The 23,041-nt window shown below is 40.7% G+C and overlaps 1 protein-coding gene across 4 annotated transcripts in view; it reads left to right on the top strand.

Moving 5' to 3' along the window:
- Positions 1–23,041, top strand: part of ARSG (arylsulfatase G) — a 181,382-nt gene that overhangs the window by 149,182 nt on the left and 9,159 nt on the right. For all 4 annotated transcript variants that reach the window (XM_036754100.1, XM_036754101.1, XM_036754102.1 and 1 more), the window contains 3 exons: positions 9,572–9,768; positions 10,546–10,626; positions 19,822–19,930. In XM_036754100.1, coding sequence (XP_036609995.1) covers positions 9,572–9,768; positions 10,546–10,626; positions 19,822–19,930 — 387 coding nt within the window. The remainder of the gene's footprint in view (positions 1–9,571; positions 9,769–10,545; positions 10,627–19,821; positions 19,931–23,041) is intronic.

Genomic DNA, 23,041 nt, shown 5'->3' with positions numbered 1-23,041 from the left:
GGGAGCTCTGGAATTTGGCGACAACATTCCAATGAGATTTCTTCCTGGGATCTATTTGAGGAAGCGATCAGTGGATTCTTTCAATTTCTATTTTACCCTCTGGCTCTAGAATATCAGGGCAGTTCTCCTTGATAATTTCTTGAAAGATGGTATCTAGGCTCTTTTTTTGATCATGGCTTTCAGGTAGTCCAATAATTTTTAAATTATTTCTCCTGGATCTGTTTTCCAGGTCAGTGGTTTTTCCAGTGAGATATTTGACATCGTCTTCCATTTTTTCATTCCTTTGGTTCTGTTTTATAATATCTTGATTTCTCATCAAGTCACTAGCTTCCACTTGCTCCAATCTAATTTTGAAGGTGGTATTTTCTTCAGTGGTCTTTTAGACCTCCTTTTCCATTTGGGTAATTCTGCCTTTCAAGGCATTCTTCTCCTCATTGAGTTTTTGGAGCTCTTTTGCCATTTGAGTTAGTCTATTTTTTAAGGTGTTGTTTTCTTCAGTATATTTTTCAGTATTTTTTTGGGTCTCCTTTAGCAAGTCATTGACTTGTTTTTCATGGTTTTCTCGCATCCTTCTCATTTCTCTTCCCAACTTTTCCTCTACTTCTCTAACTTGCTTTTCCAAATCCTTTTTGAGCTCTTCCATGGCCTGAGACCAGTTCATGTTTTTCTTGGAGGCTTTTGGTGTAGGCTCTATGACTTTGTTGACTTCTTCTGTCTGTATGTTTTGGTCTTCTTTGTCACCAAAGAAAGATTCCAAAGTCTGAGATTGAATCTGGGTGCGTTTTCACTGCCTGGCCATGTTCCCAGCCAACTTCCTTGACTCTTGAGTTTTTAGTTGGGGTGTGACTGCTTGTAGAGTAAGGAGTACTATGTTTCAACCTTGAGAGGATGGGCTGCCTCACTGGCACTCCTGCTTCCCCAAGAACCCCCAACCTGGACTGGACTCAGACCTTCAGCAGGCTCTGCACTCCTGCTCTGATCTGCCACTTAATTATTCCCACCAGGTGGGCCTGGGGCCGGAAGCAACTGCAGCTGCAGTTCTGTAGCTGCCCCACCTCCACTGCCCCTGGGGTGGTGGCCGAACCGTGGACTCCTTCTTTCACTCTGTCCCAGCAGCTTTTCTCACTAACCTTCTCTGTTGTCTTTGGTGTTTGTGGGTTGAGAAGTCTGGTAACTGCTGCAGCTCACTGATTCAGGGTGCTAGGGCACGTTCCGCCTGGCTCCTGGCCTGGTTGGTCCGTGCCGCCCACACTGGGCTCTGCTCCGCTCTGCTCCCAGCTCTGTGCAGGATAGACCTTACCTAGAGACCATCCAGGCTGTCCTGGGCTAGAGCCCTGCTTCCCTCCACTATTTTGTGGGTTCTGCAGTTCTCTGTTGTCTTTGGTGTTTGTGGGTTGAGAAGTCTGGCACCTGTCACAGCTCACTGATTCAGGGTGCTAGGGCCCGCTCCTCCCGGCTTCTGGCCTAGTTGGTCCGCGCCGCCCACACTGCGCTCTGCTCCACTCCACTCAGCTCCCAGCTTCGTGTGCAAAAGACCTCAACTGGCAACCATGCAGGCTGTCCTGGGCTGGAGCCCTTCTTCCCTCTGCTATTTTGTGGGTTCTGCAGTTCTAGAATTGATTCAGAGCCATTTTCATAGGTTTTTGGAGGGACTTGGCGGGGAGCTCACGCTAGTCCCTGCTTTCCAGCTGCCATCTTGGCTCCACCCCCACCTCTAAGTACTAATTTGACTGCATCCAACAAATTTTGGTTTGTTGTCTCATTATTGTTATTTTAAAAATCAAATTATTGATTGTTTCTATGTTCTTTGACCTACTCATTCTTCAGGATTAGTTTATTTTTAATTTATTCTTGATGGCCCTTTATTGAATGTAATCTTCATTGTATTATGGTCTGAAAAGGGTGCATTTGAAATTTCTGCTTTTTTGCATTTGTGCGTTTTTTATGCCCTAATATAGGATCAATTTTTGTGAAGGTGTGTAAAGGCAATCAGTGAATGGGAAGATCTTCCCCACCCATTTGAGTGGGCTTCAGGGGTGGGGCTCTCAGTGTCCTGGGGGGAGTGGCTAGGACTGGAGCCAATGGTAGGCCCCTGAGTTCTGGTCCACATGATGACATGAAGCCTGTGGTGTGAGGAGCTTGCTGAAGGGTTGGAGCAGAGCTAAGAGGCAGTTGGTGAGAGCAGTTAAGAGCTTAAGGAGAGAGGAAGCAGTAAACTAGTTGGAACACAGCTTGGAGATTGCAGTGGAAGCTGTGACAGCGGTGGCAGGCGCTACAAAAAAAAGGCAGGACTGACCCTCGTGGAGACCAGAGAGTGTTGAGCAGAGGCTTGAGTCCAGTGGGTGGTCTTCTTGCTGGAGGGCCCTGGCATTGGGGGGGGAGGGAGAAGCACCAGTGTGGCTTGGCTTGCTGCCATAATGTTTTTCTGTGGCCTCCTGGTCACTATTGTGAGATGGGCATACTGGTTTTGGAAGGTTCTTGCCAGGATGTTGAACTGGGGATGCTGGTCCGTGGGTCTGCTACTTTTGAGCTACTCCTCTGCCTTCTACTTAGAGAATTCCTTATATCCTGTGATTCTGCACCATTCAGGCATATTCATGGTTGTCTTTGAAGTCATGAATTCTGCCTTAATGATATAAGGTGTCACGTACAACTGAGAAAAAGGTATGCTCCTTTCTATTCCCATTCAGTTTTTTCTAGAGGTCCGTCATATCTAACTTTTCTTTCTTATTTATTTTATGGTTGGATTTGCATAGCTTTGAGAAGGGAAAGCTGAGGTTCCCCTCTTCCGCAGTATTGTTTTACCGTCTGTTTCCTTGTGCAACTCATTTAACTTTTCCTTTAAGAATTTAGATGCTAGGCCATTTGATGCATATATGTATAGTATTGATGTTACTTCATTGTCTATGGTGCCTTTTAGCAAGATGTAGTTTTCTTCTTTATCCCTTTTAATTAAATCTATTTTTGCTTCTGCTTTCTCTGAGATCATGATTGCTACCCCTGCCTTTTTTACTTCAGCTGAAGCATAATAAATTCTGTCCCAGCCCTTTATTTTAGCTTTGTGTGTGCCTCTGTTTTAAATGTGTTTCTTTTAAATGACATATTGTTGGATTCTGGTTTCTAATCCATTCTGCTATCCGCTTCTGTTTTATGGGTGAGTTCATCCCATTCACATTCACAGTTATAATTACCAACTGAGCATTCCTCTCTAACCTTTTTTTCTGTTTATCTTTCTCTCTTTTTGTTGTTCCTTCTCAAAAATCTGTTTTGCTTTTGACATTGCCTCCCTTTTATCACCCCCTCCCCCTTTTCCCTCCTACTTCTCTATTGGGTAAGATTTCTATACCTAGTTGAATGTATGTGTGTATGTATATCTTTATGCATGTATATGTACATATATATGTGTATACATACACTCATATATATGTATGTGTATGTGTGTGTGTGTGTGTTCTTTGAACCAATTCAGATGAGAATGAGGTTCAAGCATTGCCTACCCCCTCACCATTTCCCTCTCTACTGTAAAAGCTTTTCCTTGTGTGCATCTTTTTATGTGAGATAAGTTATCTCATTCTTCCTCTCCATTCTCCCTTCTCCCAGCACATCCTCTTTTTCTCACCCATCCAATTTTTAAAAAATCATCTCAACATAATCAACTCAATTCCTGTACCCTCTGTCTATGTAGAGTCTTTCTAACTGCTCTAATAATAATGAAGTTCTGAGGAGCTATATATATATATATATATCATCTTCCCATATAGGAATAAACCTTATTGAGACCCTTATGATTTCTCTTTCATGTTTATCTTTTTATACTTCTTTTAAGTCTTATATTTGAAAGTCAGATTTTCTATTCATTTCTGGTCTTTTCATCAGGAATGTTAAAATTCCTCTATTTTATTAAATATCCATCCCCTTCTCCCCCAAAGGATTGTACTCAGTTTTGCTGGGTAGGTTATTCTTGGTTGTAATGCTATCTCCTTTGCCTTGTGGAATATCATACTCCAAGCCCTCTACTCCTTTAATGTGGTAACTGTGAAATCTTGTGTGATCCTAACTGTGGCTCCATAATATTTGAATGATTTCTTCCTGATTGCTTGAAGTATTTTTCTCTTTGTCCTGCGAGCTCTGGAATTTGGCTATAATATTCTTGGGAATTTTCATTTTAGGATCTCTTTCAGGAGGTGATCAGTAGATTTCTTTCCATTTCTATTAATATTGGAGCAGTTTTCCTTTATAATTTCTTGAAATATGATATCTAGGCTCTTTGATCATGGCTTTCAGGTAAGAATTTTAAATTATCTCTCCTTGATCTATTTTCCAGGTCAGTTGTTCTTCTGATAAGATATTTCATGTTTTTCTTCTATTTTTTCATTCTTTTGACTTTGTTTTATTTTTTTTTTTTGATATCTCATGGAATCATTAGTTTTTACTTGCCCAATTCTAATTTTTAAGGAATTATTTTCACCAGTGACATTTTGTACCTTTTACCATTTGGCCAATTTTGTTTTTCAAGGTGTTATTTTCTTCAATATTTTTTGTTGTTCTTTTATCAAGCTATTAATTGTTTTTTTCATAATTTTCTTGCATTGTTTATACTCTATCCCCCATTTTTCCTCTACTACTCTTACTTGATTTATAAAATAAATTTTAGCTCTTTCAGGAACTTTTGTCAGGCTTGTGTCAAATTCACATTTTTTTCCCTTTGAGGCTTTGCTTACAATTATTTTGAAATCATTATCTTCTTTTGAATTTGTATCTTGATCTTCCTTGTTACCATAGTAGCTTTTATGGTCAGGTTCTTTTGTTGTTGTTGTTTGCTCATTTTTCCAGTTTATTTCTTTACTTGAACTTTATGTTAAAGTTGGACTCTGTTCTTGGGTTGGGAGTTGGGGAGAGGTGTTATCACAACCTTCAGGCTTTTTGTACTGCTGTTTGCAGAGCTAATTTTGGGAATTTGGAAGTTTTTAGTGCTTCCAAGGTGGTGTAATGTAGGGAGAGGTGTGGTCATTGCTCTCCTGGTCTGCACTTTGGTCCTTACTCAGGAAGGACCCCTGATCCCTTGGTATCACAATTCTTACTGCTACTGAAGGCCCTGATCCCTTCTAAGGGCCTCTTCTTCCTTGTGACTGAAGGTGCTCCTCTTTACCTTGGAACTGAGACCCAGAAGTGGGTACAGGCAATGGAGTTGCCAAACAGAACCCTGTTCTACATCTAGCATTAGCACGGGGATCCCCAGTAATCTCTTTCTGACCAGTTGCCTGATTCCCTTACTGTTTCTAGCTTGAGAGTGACCAAAGCTGCTGTAGCTGTTACTATCTCAAGGCACATAGCTGGTGTTGCCAAGAGGGCTCTGGGCTCTCCTTATGACCTCCTAAGTTGTCTTAGACCTTTTGTTGGCTTTGCCACTCCAGAAAATTGATTTGAGGAGTTATTTTAAAATTGTTTGGGAGAAGAATGTTGGGAGAGCTTGTCTGCTTCCTCTACTCTGCCATCTTAGCTCCAACCCTGGAATGACCTCTGAAATTCCCAGATGTAAAGAATTTGGATGAGCAGGTAAAGTCTTCTATGAATGGATGCAGAGTGATGTAAGCAGAACCAAATATATATGATGACCACAAAAATCTTGCAACTAAATGCTATGTAATCATAATGACCATGGTTGGCCCAGTGAAAAGTATCTAAAAAATGTACCATCTTCCTTCTTTGTAGAGGACAAAGGGTGTAGAATATTGCATGTACTCGCAGATTTAGTTGATTTATTAGTTGGTTTTGCTGAACTGCTTTTTTTACTTTCTCTTCTTAAAAGTTTTTGTACAAGGGAAGACTTACTATATGGAAGGAAGAAGAAAATGAATTGGGGAAATGAATATATGAGGAAATGAATGTGATTAAAGAAATTAATAAAATTTTAAACAAATGTTACTCATGGCCTATGGCCTTGTGTTACCCTTGACCTAGGGGTCTTCCCTTACAAAAGGCTCTGGTTTTAGATTGGAGTAGGCCTAGATTCATACCCAGGAAAATCCTGGCCCCCAAAGAGGCTTTTTATTATCTTTATAGTTCTTTGCCCCAACCCTGATTCCTAGGGAAAATCTCTACAACAATGCTTAGGTATGGTTCACATCTAGGATCTCTCTTATTAGGGATTAACAAGGTCCCTCCTAGAAAAAGTACTCAGTGTACAAAGTAGATGTTGTATATTAGGCAGCCATTTATTTCTCCACCAGAAAAGAAGTGCTTAAAATATAAAGGACTTACAAGTGCACATTAACAATTACTTGAAATATAACTCAATAACCCGTCACTCTCTTTATAATTTCCCCAAATGGTAAAGGCACTTTGTGGGACTGTTGAACAGATATTTCACTTTCACCTCTGACCTGTGTTATTTGTGCACCTCAGGAATCCTGATCTCAGGGCAAGCTACGACATGGCTTCGGCCTTCTTAGTTCTTCAGGTAGCAGCAGACTCTTAGTAATGGTGAATCTTATCTTTTGAGAAACAGAAAAGTTTCAGGAAGCACGGAGCTCGTCCCACTGGGCATTTAAGACTCAGGAACTCCTTGACCTTTCATACTCATGAAGCACTTGTCAAGGATGGAAATGTCCTTCTCCTTATTATTCCATCATCTGTGCTTAGGGAAGGAAGTGCAAAACAGAAGAAGTACTCAGGTACTAGAGGCCTAGTCCTCCCACCCCAGCTAGAAATCCAAAGTAGTGCTGTCAGAGTCCCAAGAGACATGCTCGAAAGAGGGAGAGAGACAGGGCCTTTCTCCAATCCTTTTATAACCTGAAGGGGTGACTTTTCCTGACTCAGCTGACAGTCATATTCAATATAGGCTCCCTCCCCGCCCAAGTTCTGAGGATCAAGAAGGGGGATTGTTTTGTCATTTTAAAGAGCAGGTCCTTCAGCACTGTGTTGTTCAGGCGTTTCAGTCATGGCAGACTCTTCATGACCCCATTTGGGGTTTTCTTGGCAAAGATACTGGAGTGGTTTGCCATTTCTTTCTCCAGCTCATTCGACAGATGAGGAAACTGAGGCAAACAGGGGTAAATATCTTTTCCAGAGTGACATAGCTAGTAAGTATCTAAGGCCAGACATGAATTCAGGAAGATGAATCTTCCTGACTCCAGGTCTATGTGTTGAACCACCAAGCTTCACTTCCCACAGCATGTTTGCATCCCCATGGAGCCAAAATCAGTGCTCCACAGGACAGTCCCTGTAATATAAACAATCAAAAAAAAAATTGAGTACAAGGGAGGATTTGAAACCAAGTCTCCTGTTTTGTCTATTCTTTCTACTCCAACACACTGCTATTGTAATCACCTATTTGTATACATGGGTACAGAGATCCAAACACCCTCAAGGAAAAGGGGGAAGGAGGTGCTAGAAGAGTCCCAAAGGCAAGGCCTTTGGAAAAACATCTCCTTATCCCTATTTCCTTGGGCCATGGTGGGGGCCATGATATCTGTTTAACCACTGAGTGACAAAGTGGGCTACTTTTAGGTGGTTACCCACGGTCCCATTTTTTCCATATACTTTCCCATAGAGCCTTCCCCAAAATAGGCCAGGCCATAGAGAAGCCACACAACTGGTGTGATTTAGGTATGGGTCCACCTAGAACAAAGGACTAAACTAACTCGGTGTTTCCCTATCCAAAACATGTCACAGAGCAATATATTGTTAAAAAGTTCTCAGCATGATTTTCTAACCTCTACATGGCAGCTTTTCATGGGAAGAGGTACTAGGCAGAATCAGGATTGCCCATCTTGTCCACAGCCCTTTCTACCACCTCCCCAAAAGGGTGTATCTGGTTTCTATTTGAAGATTCCCGGGGGCTGAGGGGAGGGGGACCTAGTACCTCCCAAGACAGCCCATTATTTTCTAGAGAGGTTTAATGATTAGGAAAAATTTTTATTAAATCAGGCTTAAGTTGGTCTATTTCTAACCTCTACTCTTTGCTCTGCCCTCTGGGGCTGATAAAACTAGTCTGATGCTTCTACTCAATAACCCTGATGGCTATCTCAATCCCCACTTAGTCTCCTCCCCCAGCTAAATACTGCTTGTTTTTTCAGGGGATCTGGTACTCCCATTCCCTGACCTTTGTAGTCACCCTCTTTTGAATGAATTGCAGCTGGTCTATGTGGCTCCTAAGAAGTGATACCCAGACCTGAAGGGTGTTGCTAGATTTGATCTTATCTCTTGATCCTCCTGTGCCTTTCTTAATGTATGTAGCCTTGGATAATATCTTTTTGCCTTTCATACTATACTATGGACTCATCCTGGGCTGCAGTTCACTAAAATCTTCTGGTCTTTAGTATATGAACAGTTGTCTAGCCACACCTCCCCCATTCTATATTTTTAAAGTAGATTTTTTGAATCTAGGTGTAGATTTTACATTTAAGCCCATCAAATTTCATTCTATTCAAAAATGATCGCATTCTAGCCAGTTGAGTTATTTTCAGATCTGAACTTTGTGGATTCTTGAGTTCAGGGACTGGAGGGAGCCAGAACGAATAGGATTCAGTAAGAAGGAAAAAAAAAAATCTGTTTTTTAAATTCATAGATTTTTAAAAATAACAACGTTTGGTGATAGAAATTTGGCACACTAATAAAAATTTACTTCAGACTAATGGATCAGATCACAGGATCTATTGTGGTTATATTTGGCTCTCAAGTTTTGTTTCCTTTAATCATTTATTTTTACTAATAAGGGGGGTGGAGGTGTGGTTACTGATAAAGTAAATTAACAGCTAATTCAAATAATTTTTTTAAAAATTGTGCTTTAGATTAGAATATATCATGAATGGCTACATGGCATAGCAGATAGACCATATAAAACTTTTTTTCCAACAGACTACCTTTAACTATGGCTTTTCTTAAGCTCACACTAAAATAACTAAGTTACCTGAGCACATATAAGTCAACTGGCATTTATTAAGCACCTATTATGTACATAATACTAAATACTGGAATGTGAACAAAGGGCAAAAACAGCCTATGCTTTCAAGGAGCTCAGTCTAATGGGGGAGGGAGGGGCAACATTCGAATAACTATGTACAAAGACAAGCGTAGGTTAAATTGGAGTTAATCTCAGAGGAAGGCGCTAACATTAGGGAAAACTAGAAAAGACTTTTTGCAGAAGGTGGGACTTTAGCCAAGACTTGAAGGAAGCCAGGGGAACTATGAGGTGGAGATGAGGAGAGAGAGAATTCCAGGCACGGGAGCAGTCAGTGAAAATGTCCCAGAGTTGGTAGAGGAAATGTCTTGTTCAAGGAATAGGAAGGAGGCCATTGTCCCTGGATCACAGAATATGTGGACAGGAGTAAGATGTAAGAAGACTAAAAATGTAGGAAGGGGCTGGGTTATAAAGGGATTTCATAAAAACTATACAAACTGATTGGGCTAAGGAGAGGGGTAGGATTTAATGGGAGAGATGATAATCTAAGAGCATGTGAAGAACAGAGGGAAGGTAATTTAAAATTTTAATAGAATTTGAGATACATGGCTCTGAACAGTCCTCATACAGACAATTGAAATTTGACTCTTTTTCCCATTTCTCTTTCAGTGACAGCAGTCAACCTTTTTTTCTGTACCTTGCCCTAACTCACATGCACGTTCCTTTGACTGTGACTCGTCAGTCAGCAGACTTATCAGGTCAAAGGCTGTATGGGGAAAGCTTACGGGAGATGGACAGCTTGGTTGGCAGGATAAAGGACAAAGTTGACAGCACAGTGAAGGAAAACACATTCCTCTGGTTCACAGGTAAAGTAGTAAAAATCAGTTAGCCTAACCAAGATATAATGTATAACCCAGATTAAAATCCTTGTGGCCAAACTCCCAAAACAGAGGAAATACCTCAATGTGGTTTATACTTCATTATAGGAGAGATCACTAATGACAGATTTCTTATACCTATGATTCACTTCAGTTTGGTTCAGTTCAATTTTGCAAACATTTATCGGGTTGTTACTATGTGTGGGAGGAACTGAGTAGGAGCTGAATATTGGTACCTCTCAGACCTGGGTTCAAATGTGGCCTCAAACACTTACTAGCCATGTGATCCTGGGCAAGCCACTTAACCTTGTTTGCCTCAGTTTCCTCATCTGTAAAATGATCTGGAGAAGGAAATGGCAAACCACTCCAGTATCTCTGTGAAGAAAACCCTAAATGGGGTCACAAAGAGACAGACATTACTGAAACACCTCATTAACAACAATAAATGTATTTATTATATAATGAGTATATATGAATATATGTATACTATACACACAGGGAAGGCATATACTATATATGTGCATATATACATATACACATGTACTTGTGTGTATAACTTTAGGAACTATGTGAATGTCCAGTGTTGTTATTATTAACTCCATTAACACCATGTGGTTGTAGTCAGGATATCTGCTGACTGCTTTTAAGACCACTCAATGCTTTAAGTAACAAAAGTACAGATTTTGACTTCTGTTTGAATTGGTATGACATGAATGGTCGTCACAGGTTGTCTCAACCTTTATATCTTGCATTGCCTGCTTCCAGGAGACAATGGCCCATGGTCTCAGAAGTGTGAGCTGGCAGGAAATGTGGGACCCTTCGCTGGACTATGGCAAACTAACAGAGGTAGGGAATAGGTCTTCCCCTCTCTTTTGGTAGAAAGGGATTCAGTTGGGATTTAGTGTGTTAGCTTACACTGGGAAGCTGAGATTCCTGTCCCTGAAATACCAGTTCACATTCTGCTCTCAGCTAGGTGGTACAGTGAGGAGAGCACCAGCCCTGGAGTCAGGAGGACCTGAGTTCAAATGTGGCCTCAGACAGTGACACACTTACTAGCTGTGTGACCTTGGGCAAGACACTTAACCCCAATTATCTTCCCTTATTCCCTCCAAAAAAAAAAAAAAGGACAACTCTTGCCATAGTAAAATGGTGGTAGAAATACTGACCAACTTTCCAGTTCTGGAAAGAGAAGAAAAGTCTGGCTCTTAACTGACTTTTCTAGCATTGTCTTTTATGGTTCTCTCACGTGAACCAAGCCTTCCATTCCAGCCGAACTGGTCCCAAAGAGAGCCTTCAGCTTTTCTGCCTTTGCACTTGGTCTTTCACAATTCTTTCTTCTGGATTGTTCTCTAACCCCAGCTGATGTAAATCTTACTCATCCTTAACGGCCCAGCTATACTCTCATCTATTTCTTAATGCCTTTCATGATCAGACTGATCCATGGGAAGCCCTTCATCTTTCCTTTCTCTGAACTCTACAGAGTTTCTGGCTTTCTCTCCCCCTGTGATCCTATAATATATGTTATGAGAATCATGAAGCAGGTAATTAAGAATTGATTGTAAATCCAGAGGGGTTTAAAAGTATAGTAGACTTTTGATGATTTAAAACCCTGGACCTATTTACCCTTGCCACCCAGCACCTTGTGAAGGTCTGTCTCCAGGCTGCCACAGTGTATGGTGCAGTCATAGGATTTAATCATAGTTGAAGTTTTAATGTGGCAATGAGGTGTTAAAACTAACTGTAAAATTGCGATCATACCTTCCTGAGGTTCAAATAAATCCCTTGATGGGATGAGCCAAAAATTGTCCTCACTTCTGAGGATCTTAGAAATTTGAGTTATTAGCTCTGTAGGTAGTTCAAAGCTGGAATCATGAAGTGGAAAAAGAACCAGGCTCCTAAGAGAGGTATTCACTATTGATACAGAGGAGGTAGTTTCTTCTATTCTCTCCCCACCCCCCATTGGCCATGTCACTTTGAAGCAGAGGTATTTGACCAGTAGGAGACAATGTAGCAGAGGGAGTAGAGATGTACCCTTCAGATAGACACAGATACAGGGAGGCAATCGCTTGAGGGAAGAAGCAACTTTGAGGAATGAGACACTTGACAGTAGTGAAGAGAGACAGCTATGGACAAAAGCAGGCCTTAGAAGCCCAGCTGAGTATGTGTTCAGCAGAGACAATGTACCCAAGGGGAGCTGCCTGAAGTCTTGATAAAGAGAGAAAGAATTACCAGGTTCTGTATTTCCAGAAGTTGTAAGCTATCTTTGCCATATAGGTATTCCACAATGTGTCCCATTGCCATCATACTCAAGTACAAATCTATTCTTCCTATGTATGCTGTGTGCCTTTTTGGTTTAGGTGGGAAGTGCTTTTTCAATATTGTACTCTGTCATTCCAGCAAATACCTTTGTTAAGAGCTAATTGAATCCATTGGCTGATTGTTTATGGGAAGCACACAGGTAGGGGCTCATTAGTTATGGCAGTAGAAGTGTAGGCTCATAGGATTGCTCCTAGAACCTGTGGTAGCAGTTGCCTGTTGCAGATCTGGTCACTGAGCATAAATGCTAGTTTGAGTAATCCATAGGGATACTCATTTGAATGGTAAAATGGCTGTCTAAACAGAAAATAGAATGATTCTGAACTCTATGGCTGAGAGTAAAAACAAAATGCTATTTGGTGTTAAAAAATCTGATCTGGATTGATCCTCTTGTTCAAATTAGGGCTTTTTAGTTTTATGAGTAGTTACTAGGGCTGAGATAACGTAGTATAATGGAAAAATCTGTAGGCTAGTAGTTTATTGGAGTCCTGATCTGTTTGGACTTTGGGCAAATTACTTACCTTCCCTGGAACTTTTTCTCCATTGGTAAAGTGAGGAGGTCAGAAGAAATGATATCTAAAGCCTCTTCCAGTGCTGAATTTGATTTTTGTCTTGTACTTGGGGTAAGTTGATGTAGGCAAAGGGCTGAAAGATTGGGGAATAGATAGGTATATGCTTGGTGTTAGTGTTGTGGTGGTATGAGTACTTTCTCCCATGCCCACAATTATGATTCTTGCTTCCTTATGGCTTTTTATTGATACTGCCTGTCCCCTGTGGGATAGGACTAGTCAGTATAATTTCTTTGATGTTCTAGTGGAAAAATAATAATGGGTGGTGGGCAGGAAATTAGAAAAAAGGGAGCCTAGAGAAAAAGTTGAGGGGTTTTTTGTTTATTAGTTTTAGCATTTAACAGCACAAATGTTTACAAAGAAACAAGTTCCTTTAGTGTTTCAAGTAAGGAGCATGCACAGTGAGAATCTTCCTATGTGAGGGTAGCCTACTGAACTACCAATTCAATTCAGTTCAATAAACATTGACAAACCTACTAAGCGCAAGGCACTTTGCTTAGCCCTAGGGATACAAAAATCAAAACGACACAGTCTTCTTCCTCCAGGGACCTTACACTCCACAGAGGGAGTGGGTGGGGAGAAGAGAGACAATCTGTAGGACATAGGATGTCTCTGTTGGTCCCCTTTCTGATGTGTTTTTGAAACCTCTAGTTGGGTTTGGAGGAAGTGGTCTGTGACCACGGAAGAGGTTTTGGTTTCTTCTGTTTTTGAAACTAACTGACCTGATGAGTGGTTGTACTGTACCTACCCTACTGTTCTCATTAGCACAAGGCTTTCACCTACAGAGCAGAAGTTATAAATAACCACAATGTGAAATGCAGCAGCCAAGAATCCAGAGATACCACAGTTAATAGGCTTTTGGATATAGAAGCGACCTTAGTGAACATTAAGTCCAACCCTCTGGTTTTCCTGGTAAGGGCCCTGGGGTTCAGAGAGGGAAAACAGCTTGTCCAAGATCACACAGTGAGCCCTGTTGCTGGGCTGCAAACTGACTGCCCAGGACGACTGTTCCTCTACACCATACTTCCTTTTTGGCTGTGAAGAAAAATTTCCTTAGAATAAGATAACATCCTGGCCCCTTCTGAAGTTACAGGAAGGCCTGTTCCTCCCCTCCAAGAGTGTGCTTTGCAGAATAAGAATGAGGTGGTGAGAGTGGGGGAGGGTGGGGGAGTGTGGGTGTGGTGTGGAGGGGGTGGCAATGGGGGGGGGGGACAAGAACCGTAGGAGAAAAAATATCTTGGCTCACATACGCAGACACAACAGTTTCCTGGAGTTTGGACTTCGGATGTTATACTTTGGGTTTGAACTACAGGGATCACATGCTTTTTGTCTTTTTATTGAGTACCCACTTCCACATTATGTCCCTCATAATGTGTCCTTTGGGATGTGCGGTGTGTGACTTTGGGGAGGACTAGAATGCCAACCCCGTTTCCTCAGGAGGACCTGATGCTATCCTGCCACTTGTCAGTAGACTTTGTCACAAAAGACAGGACCTACAGACAAACCAACCCTTTGAACTCAAGATTTAAAACCAGAAGGTAGCTCAGAGATCAACTGGTCCAAACCCCTTGTTTTCCAGGTGAGGATAGTGTGACTCAGTTGAAATTAACTCACACACAGCTAGTTAGGAGCTTAGCTGGAAGAAGCCAGTTCTCCTGACTGCATTATTCTCTCCAATTAGATACTAGGAAACTTTCTTTCTTTCTTTATTTCTTTCTTTCTTTCTTTCTGTCTTTCTTTCTTTCTTACTTTCTTTCTTTCTTTCTTTCTCTCTCTTCTTTCTTTCTTTTTCCTTTCTTTCTTTCTCTTTCTTTCTTTCTTTCTTTCTTTCTTTCTCTCTCTTCTTTCTTCCTTCCTTCCTTCCTTCCTTTCTTTCTTTCTTTCTTTCTTTCTTTCTTTCTTTCTTTCTTTCTTTCTTTCTTTCTTTCTTTCTTTCTTTCTTTCTTTCTTTCTTCCTCCCTTCCTTCCTTCCTTCCTTTCTTTCTTTCTTTCTATCTTCCTTCCTTTCTTTCTTCCTTTCTTCCTCCTTCCTTCCTTTCTCTCTCTTCTTTCTTTCTTTCTTCCTTCCTTCCTTCCTTCCTTCCTTTCTTTCTTTCTCTCTCTTCTTTCTCCCATTCTTTCTTCCTTCCTTTCTCTTTCTTCCTTTCTTTCTTCCTTTCTTCCTCATTCCTTCCTTTCTCTCTCTTCTTTCTTTCTTCCTTTCTTCCTTCCTTCCTTTCTTCCTTTCTTTCTTTCTTTCTCTCTCTTCTTTCTTCCTTCCTTTCTTTCTTTCTTTCTTTCTTTCTTTCTTTCTTTCTTTCTTTCTTTATTCCTTTCTTCCTTTCTTCCTTCCTTCCTTCCTTCCTTCCTTCCTTCCTTCCTTCCTTCCTTCCTTCCTTCCTTCCTCTCTCTGTCTCTGTCTTTCTCTGTCTCTCTGTCTGCCTGTCTCTCTCTTTCCCCTCTCTACCCCTCTCTCCCCACCTCTCTCCTCTCATCCTTCCCTCCTAAAAGCTAGGTCCTCTGACCCCCAAATCCAGTGCTCTCTCCATGACACTGTGCTACCCCTCATTTCTCTGACTGAAATGATTCATAAATCATTCCCATTGTTGAGGCTTGCCCTAGATTGGCATTCTCAAAGTTTTGAGGTCTCAGGACTCCTTTATACTCTTCACAATTATTGGGGACCCCCAAAGAGCTTTTGCTTAGGGGGGTTTTATCTATTGATATTTGCCAAATTAGAAATTAAAAAATGATAGCATTATTATGAAAAGTTTTGACCTTGTAGACTCCCTGGAAGGGTCTTGAAGGTCCCCAGGAATCCCCAGACCACACTTGGATAACCATTGCCCTAGGTGACTGTAGGAGGTAAAGGGAGTTAGTGGAGGAGAATTGGGAGAGGTAGAGAAGAGATAATTCCATAATTAAACCAAATTAGGTATTGTTTTCAAAGTCACAAATCTGAAAGTAACTCAAATGATATTCCTCACCAAGTTTATTCTTTTTAACAAAAGTATTGATATGAGAAAAAAGGAAAATTTTAAAATATAACTCATGTACAGGGTCATAGCCCAAATTATTTTTAATTATATGGATTTTAGACTCCTGAGAAAGTATAAAGAATTTGAGTTGAATGAATTCATTGTGCAATTAGAGACTGAACCCTGGGGGCCCTGTTATAGTCAGAGGTCTAGACTCAGTTTCATTTTTATTTGGATTTCTGCATTTCCTGGCATGGGGAATCCTGCTTAGAAAAACTCTTTTAGATCAGATGAAAGGGTGACTGAAGGTGGTTGGTGTTTTCACAATCATGTAGGACACACAGTAAGTACCACAGTGCAGCCTCTTCTCAAAACCAGCCTGTTGCATCAGATTGAGAGCTTCCTTGGCTCTCAAGCACTTCATAAAGGCCCCCCGCCTTTGCGCCCCCTTTTTGCTACCTGATGAGGAAGGAACAGAGGACAGTTGATCTGAGGAGGCAGGAGTCCTCCTTTCACTTTGTTGTTTCTTGGTGGGGATGCTCAGCTTGGCGCTGAGGCTTGTGAGAGGGATAAGGGGGCTGGATCACATTCTCTCTTTGGCTTCTCATTAGCTTGAATAGGTTAAGGGGGGAGGGGCTCAGGACACTGCCTTTCTCCAGGTCAAAGGGCAGAATGCATCAGGACAACAGCCCCCTCAGTCCCAAACAAGCTCCATTTACAGGCTAGGAGCCTCTGGAGGGCTGTTTGAGGAAGGGGATTCATCCGGGCATTTGTGATCTTGGGCTGTTTGAGGCATGTTTCTGAACTGCAGTGTCCTCAACTGTAGAGTGAGGGGATTGGGTTAGATGACCTCAAAGGCTCAGGGGCTTTTAGCCAGGGGTCTGGGAACTTTTTCTTAAGAAATATTTCGAAAACTATGGTTCAATATAGTTGGTTTCCTTTGTAAACTAATGCATTTTTATTTTATTCATTTACAGATTTTCTTAGAAGGGATCCATAGGTTTTACTATGCTGCCAGAGGGGTCTAACACACACACATACACACACACACACACACACGTTAAGACCCCCAGATCCGTAAATATATGATAATCCCATGCAGCATATGACTTAGATTCAGGGTCCTCAGAGTCACCACTCCTCCTCTTCCTGACAATACCCCCAGACCTAATTTCCTATTTAGTGTGGAAGTGACGACTTGTTTTTTCCCCAAGATGAATGCCCCTCTGTCTGCTTCTTTGGCTTAATTTAAAGAGCAGAATTGCTGTGCCTCCCCTCCCCCTCTCTCCATCTCCCAGTGATGAGGAAGCATTCTGTTGTGTTTGTGTTTTTGGCATCCTGCTGCGCCTAGGGGACCTTGACAGTTTATAATTTATGCTATCAGGTTGTTGCATAACCTTTCCCACTGGGAAGCAACATTCTGCATCCTGGGCTTTCCATCTAGTGGGAGGGTGGGAAGGCAGGCAAGGAAGGATGTGCTTGCTGTTGGGCAAATTAGCATTTCCAGGTTGTTGGTGATGCCTTTGAATCTGTCTGGGTCGGGGTCATCCGCTAGAGATTCAGTCTCTGAAAGAGAATTAGGAAATCCACAATGAGGTCTCTTCCAGAGTACTTTGACCACATTGCCTAATCTAAGCTGTGCCCATGTCTGCAACATTCTGTTTTACCTCATATTCATTTCCAAGTATATTCTTCCTCTTACTCTGCACAGTGAGCCACCCCTTGTAACAAAAATTTTTAAAAATGAGAAAAAAAAATTGATTCAGCCAAAACAGTCAACACATTAACCATATCTGACAGCATATTCAGTATTACACACCCCATAGTTCCCTACCTCTGCAATGAAAAGAGGTAGGTGTATTTTCTCAATTTTTCTTAAGGGCCACACTTGGTCATTATGATCATGTAAGATATTCAGTTCCATTTTATTATTCCTTCCCTTTATTTTGTTGTAGTCATCTAGTATGTTATTTTCCCAGTTCAAAAAAAAACCATTTAAAGAAATGGTAAAAGGGTAAGGAACAAACAAATGCTGGTTTAGCATCTAGCACCTATTGTGTGCCAGGCACTGTGTTAAGCCCTTTACAAATATTATCTCATGACGACCCCTGGGTTTTAGGGGCTGTTATTATCCCCATTTTACAGTTGAGGAAACTGAGGTGGATAGAGGATAAGTGACTTGCCTAGGGTCACACAGCTATTAAGTGTCTGAGGAAGTACTTGAACTGCAATCTCCCTGACTCCAGGGTCAGTGCTTTGTGCACTGTGGTGCCACCTAGTGGTACAACAAGAAAAGTACCAATTAAACATTTTTCCCCGTAACTGAGACACACCATCCATGAGAAGTTGGGACGCTCTTAGAGAACATGTTGTGGAGGGTGGGGTACATGTGTAGTCAGGTTCCATGCATTGAGGAGGACCCCTGGAGGGAATACTTATAGCTGAGGGTGACTCACATCTCTGATGCTTTAGGACTGCTACCTTTTTGTATTTTTGTTTTTTTGGATATTAATTAATTATTAACTTAATTATCAACAAATATAAACATTTTGATATACAAAGAAGAACAAAGACAGGATTATATATTAACTTCTATTAGTCAGAGGTTTTTTTGATTTCTGATTTAATTTTAATGAGGTAGTAACAAAATCTGCTTCTTTCTCCTAGTGATATCATTGCATTGTACTTACGGGACCTATTCTCCACTGGCTTCTTCTAGTCGTGCAGCTTCCACTGGATGCTGCTCTGGTGGGCTCAACCATTGCCACTACTCTGCTGGATGCATGGTCAATACCAGATGTGGCTCCATTAGATGATGCTCTATTATTGATGCAGTCTGTGCCAGATGCTATTGGGCATGGTCCATCTGGGCATGTGGTTATAGAACTTCCACAGAAGCCCTTGGCTAGAGTGTGATTTCTTCCTTTTGAGAAGTGTGGCACTACAATAATCTTTTAATGCAGAATCTTGAGCCTTAAAAAAACCTAAAACCAAAACCAAACCCAGTTCATTTAGAATAGCAGCTGTCCAGTAACAGACCAACAAAATCCTTCCTTAGGAGAAATAAACCATAGCTTTCTCCCCCTTTAAGAAGTGAGCTTGTTTTTTCCCCTTCGGAGTCCTGGGTTCTGAGAATCTTGCAAAAGAGACTCGGCCTCAGGTACCAATTTCTTTAGAGCAAAAACCAGATAAATTCCTAAGTAGCAACTGCTTTTGGACTAACTCTTTTCTTGGGATTAAACCCTTTGGTCTCTGGGATGGAGGATCTCTGTGGGCAACCTTATGATAGCTCAGGATGACCCCTCTGTATACCACCTGATTTTAGTCTCTGAGGGCTAGACTATCCTAAGTCATTACCCCTGTAAGGACCATTTGTCCAATAATTACCAGAACTCTGGGTTTTGATGTTTCTTAATATTTTCTGGGTTTTGATGTTTCTTAATATTTTCCAGACCCATTCTACCTTCCCAGGGAGATAAATGAGTCTGTGGAAAGACACAGAAACAAAGCTAAGTCTAGGGCCAAACTTATTACTAGACTGACTCCATCCCTGGCCTTCCCTAAGTAGATTTGACCAACAAAATATGAAAAGGCTTTAGGCTCCTCTTATACAAGGTAGAAATGAGATTTTTCATTTTAAAAAAAGGCAAAAAATATTTGGGGTTCTCCAAAGATGGTTATGAGAAAGAACAAAGAATTTAGAGCATTTCCTGTATGTTATGCTTGGCCCGGAACATCAAAAGTTCAGTTTGTAGTAATGACTGCAGATCAACACGTGTCTCTTTTCTCCTTCCCTCCCAGGCAGCATAATTGTTTTCCTTATTCAGGCTAGAAAATCATGGGGATATATGACTAAGTTATGTGTGAACTGTGTACAGTGTTTGGCTTGGAAGGTGCTTTGCACATTAACTGTTGAAAATTTGGTTTCTCAACTGAAGGTAAGATTGAGGGGAATGTTCACAGGTAATTCAGTTTTGTCTTTAAGACTTTTCTATAAAACAATTTCATATTTTCCAGTCTCCTGGGTGCCACTGAACTGGGTAACTCTGCTTTAGTGATTCAAAATGGCTCCTTTATTTTAATTCTTGGAAATTCTTAGCTCACCAGAACAGTCTGCTAATCACAAACCCATGGCTGAAGAGGCGCATTTTTAGGTTGCAGTCATAAGCTAATGAATGACCTTCAACTTCTCTTTGTAGGAGGAAGCTCAGCTAAGCAGACCACATGGGAAGGAGGGCACCGTGTACCAGCTATAGCTTACTGGCCCAACAGAGTGCCAGCCAATGTTACCAGTACTGCTTTGTTAAGGTAGGAAGCTAAAACTGCCTTGCCATTGTAGGTTTTCAAATAGGAGAAATCATAGATGTCAGGAAACTCTCTTCTTCACTCATTGGGCTTCTGAGACAGCCAGCTAGCTGTAGTTTTGATGCCTTATAGAAAGGGTAGCTTTACAGGAAAGATTCCCAAACTTATTTGCCTACTGCCCCCTTTTCAAAAAAAAATACTCAGGGTGCCACTGGAAATCTACTTCCTTTAACACTTTAATTTTTTTTTTTGAAATTTGCATCATTTCAAAAAAATATAAAACATATATATTTTTAAAAATGATGCATCTTATATTTAATAATTTTTTGTAAACTTGTGGGGTTTTTTCCTGCATTGAAATTTTGATGACTGAATATTGCATCATGTAATTATATAGGATCATATTTTAAACAAATCATCACACACACATAGTCTTGCTGATGCATGCTGGACTTCCCAACAATGAGCTCTATGCTTGTCTGCCAACACTTGCTTGTTAAGACCTATCTGTGGATTTGACCAGTGATTGGTTATAATTTGCAATTTTTTTGAGTTTCTATTTGATCATTATTTATTTTTGTTAATTAATTTATTTTTAGTTTTCAATATTCGCTTCTCTAAGTTTTAAATTTTCTCTCCTGCCCCCCTCCCAAGGCAGCCTGCAACCTGATATGGGCTCTACGCATACAGTCCTATTAAACACATTTTCACATTAGTCATATTGCATAGAAGAATTATAATGAATGGGAGAAACATGAGAAAGAAAAACAAAACAAAACAAAAAAGAAAATAGTCTGCCTGGCTCTGCATTCAGACTCCATGTTTCTTTCTCTGGATGTGGATGGCATTTTCCATCTTGAGGCCTTTAGAATTGTTTTAGGTCCTTGCATTGCTACTGTTACTGTGTATGATGTTCTGGTTCTGCTCATTTCGCTCAGCATCAGTACAATTTGTATTTTGTGTGTTTATTTGTAAATAATGTAATCACTATGTCTTTAACTCTGTTACACAATAGATGAAACATGTACAAACGGTTTTTCAAAATTTTCTTCTCTTCTTTCCTTATGCTGCCACTGCCCCATTATTTTTATTTAACTCCCTCCAATTGCACCCGAGGCTACTACCACCCCCCGGATGGTTCCAGAATGCTTCAAGGGGCAGTATGGTCCACTTTGGGAACCTCTACTTTAAAGCATGGGACACTGCTTGAGAAGGGTAGACATGACTTGGGCACGTACAGTCTCAGGGAAGCCGGGAGTATTTTGGAGCAAGGTATCAGTTAATCACTGGACCAGTCCCCATTATTTCCCAGCTGAAAGAACTGAGGGCCAGAGAAGCTAAGTGGATGGCCTAAAGTCTCATGGTAGCAATGACAAAATTAGAATTTGAGCCCTGATCCTTGATTTTTTCTACTTTATGAAGTGTGTGTGTGGGGAGGGTGGGGGGGGGGGGCTTTACCAAAGATACAACCAAGAGAGAATAACTAGCTCCTTTCCTCAGCCAAACACCTTCTGCTCTTATCCATTGTGAAACATTGTTTTTCTTAGTATTCATTGTCTTGGAGACTCAGAGCTTCCCCCATCACCCTTTCTTCCAAAGTCCCCTTTTCTTCTTCTGAAGGACATTAAGATCTAATCTAAAAGGTCTATTCCTGCTCATTGTGCAGCCCAGACAAGTCTGGGAAAATGTTGATTCCTCCTTATAGTCAAGACAGGTGATACGGAAATTGATGTCTCTTTGACAAAGGCCCATGTTCAGAGCTAGCGCTGTGTCTTGCCTGTATCATCCGTTGCATTCAACAAACATTTGTTGAACTGAGTTGAATTAGGTCACCTCTGGGTAGTCTTAGTAGAAAAGATCTTTCTCCCTTCACCCCCTAGCCTTTTTTAATAAAAGTCCATGAACTTATGAAAGTGAATGTTGAAAACTAAAAATAAATTCATTAAAAAAATAAAAGGGCCTGAACTCTGGTCTTAAATGTCTAATTTGCAAAGTTCTTTGAATAAATTTACTCGCCTCTCAAGTTCAGGAAGCCTTTAAGAGTTTTTAATATATAAAAAATCAAGTAAAATCAATATTAATAATGAAATAATAAACAATAATAAATGCTTTGGACTACAAGGACATACAAGCTTTGGATTCTGATATGATTATATGGAGAAGTAACAATTAACCTGATAACAAGATAGAATTTTGAAGTTTAAAATTGGAGAATAAAAACATTTCTTGCTGTCATCCACTATTTTCTAGAGCCTCTTGCTATTCTGTATGTGCTCAGAAAATGCAAATCCATTTGAACGTGAGCTCTAGTGAAATAAATATAAGAAGGGAGACATGGTCATCATATTATATTGTCCACTTCCCATACCTCCGACCTGTTTAACACACAGATGTGTTATTCTTCCTAGGTGAATGACTTGCCTACATTGGGTAAGCTTAAATATTAAACCTAAGGGAGATTTTTGCTCACAGGTTGTCATTGTCATTCACTTGTTCAGTCCTGTCTGGCTCTTCGTGACCCCATGGAGCATAGCATGGTAGGCCCTGCTGTCTTCCGCTATCTCCCCAAATCTGTCCAAGCTCATGTTTATTGCTTCTGTGACACCATCTCATCCTCTACCACCCCCTTCCCCTTTTGCCTTCAGTCTTTCCCAACATCAGGGTCTTTTTCAATGAGTCCTGTCTTTTCAATATGTGGCCAAAGTATCTAAGCTTCAGCTTCAGTATTTGTCCTTCCAATGAGTAGTCTGAATTAATTTCTTTAAGTATGGACTGATTTGTTTTCCTTGCTGTCCAAGGGACTCTCAAGTCTTCTCCAGCACCACAATTTCTTTCTGTGTTTTTCTAAGATCACTGAGCTCATAATTTCCTATAGCACAGTGGTATTCTATGACGATCTATACCACAACTTGTTCAGCCACTCAGTTGGAAAGCATTGATTCTGTGGCTTTCAACTTTCCTTATAGTCCAGCTCTCACAGTCATATTTTATTTACTACCTAGCTTTTAAAACCTACCTTTGACTATCTTTGTTGGCAAGGTGATATCTCTGCTTTTTAGTATGCTGTCCAGATTTACCATAGCTTTCCTTCCAAGAAACAAGTGTTTTTTTTTT

The sequence above is a fragment of the Trichosurus vulpecula genome, chromosome 4 (assembly GCF_011100635.1).
Source record: "Trichosurus vulpecula isolate mTriVul1 chromosome 4, mTriVul1.pri, whole genome shotgun sequence".
Classification (NCBI taxonomy): domain Eukaryota; kingdom Metazoa; phylum Chordata; class Mammalia; order Diprotodontia; family Phalangeridae; genus Trichosurus; species Trichosurus vulpecula.
Note: the sequence above shows the minus strand (reverse complement) of the source record. Positions and strands in the feature narration are given on the sequence as shown.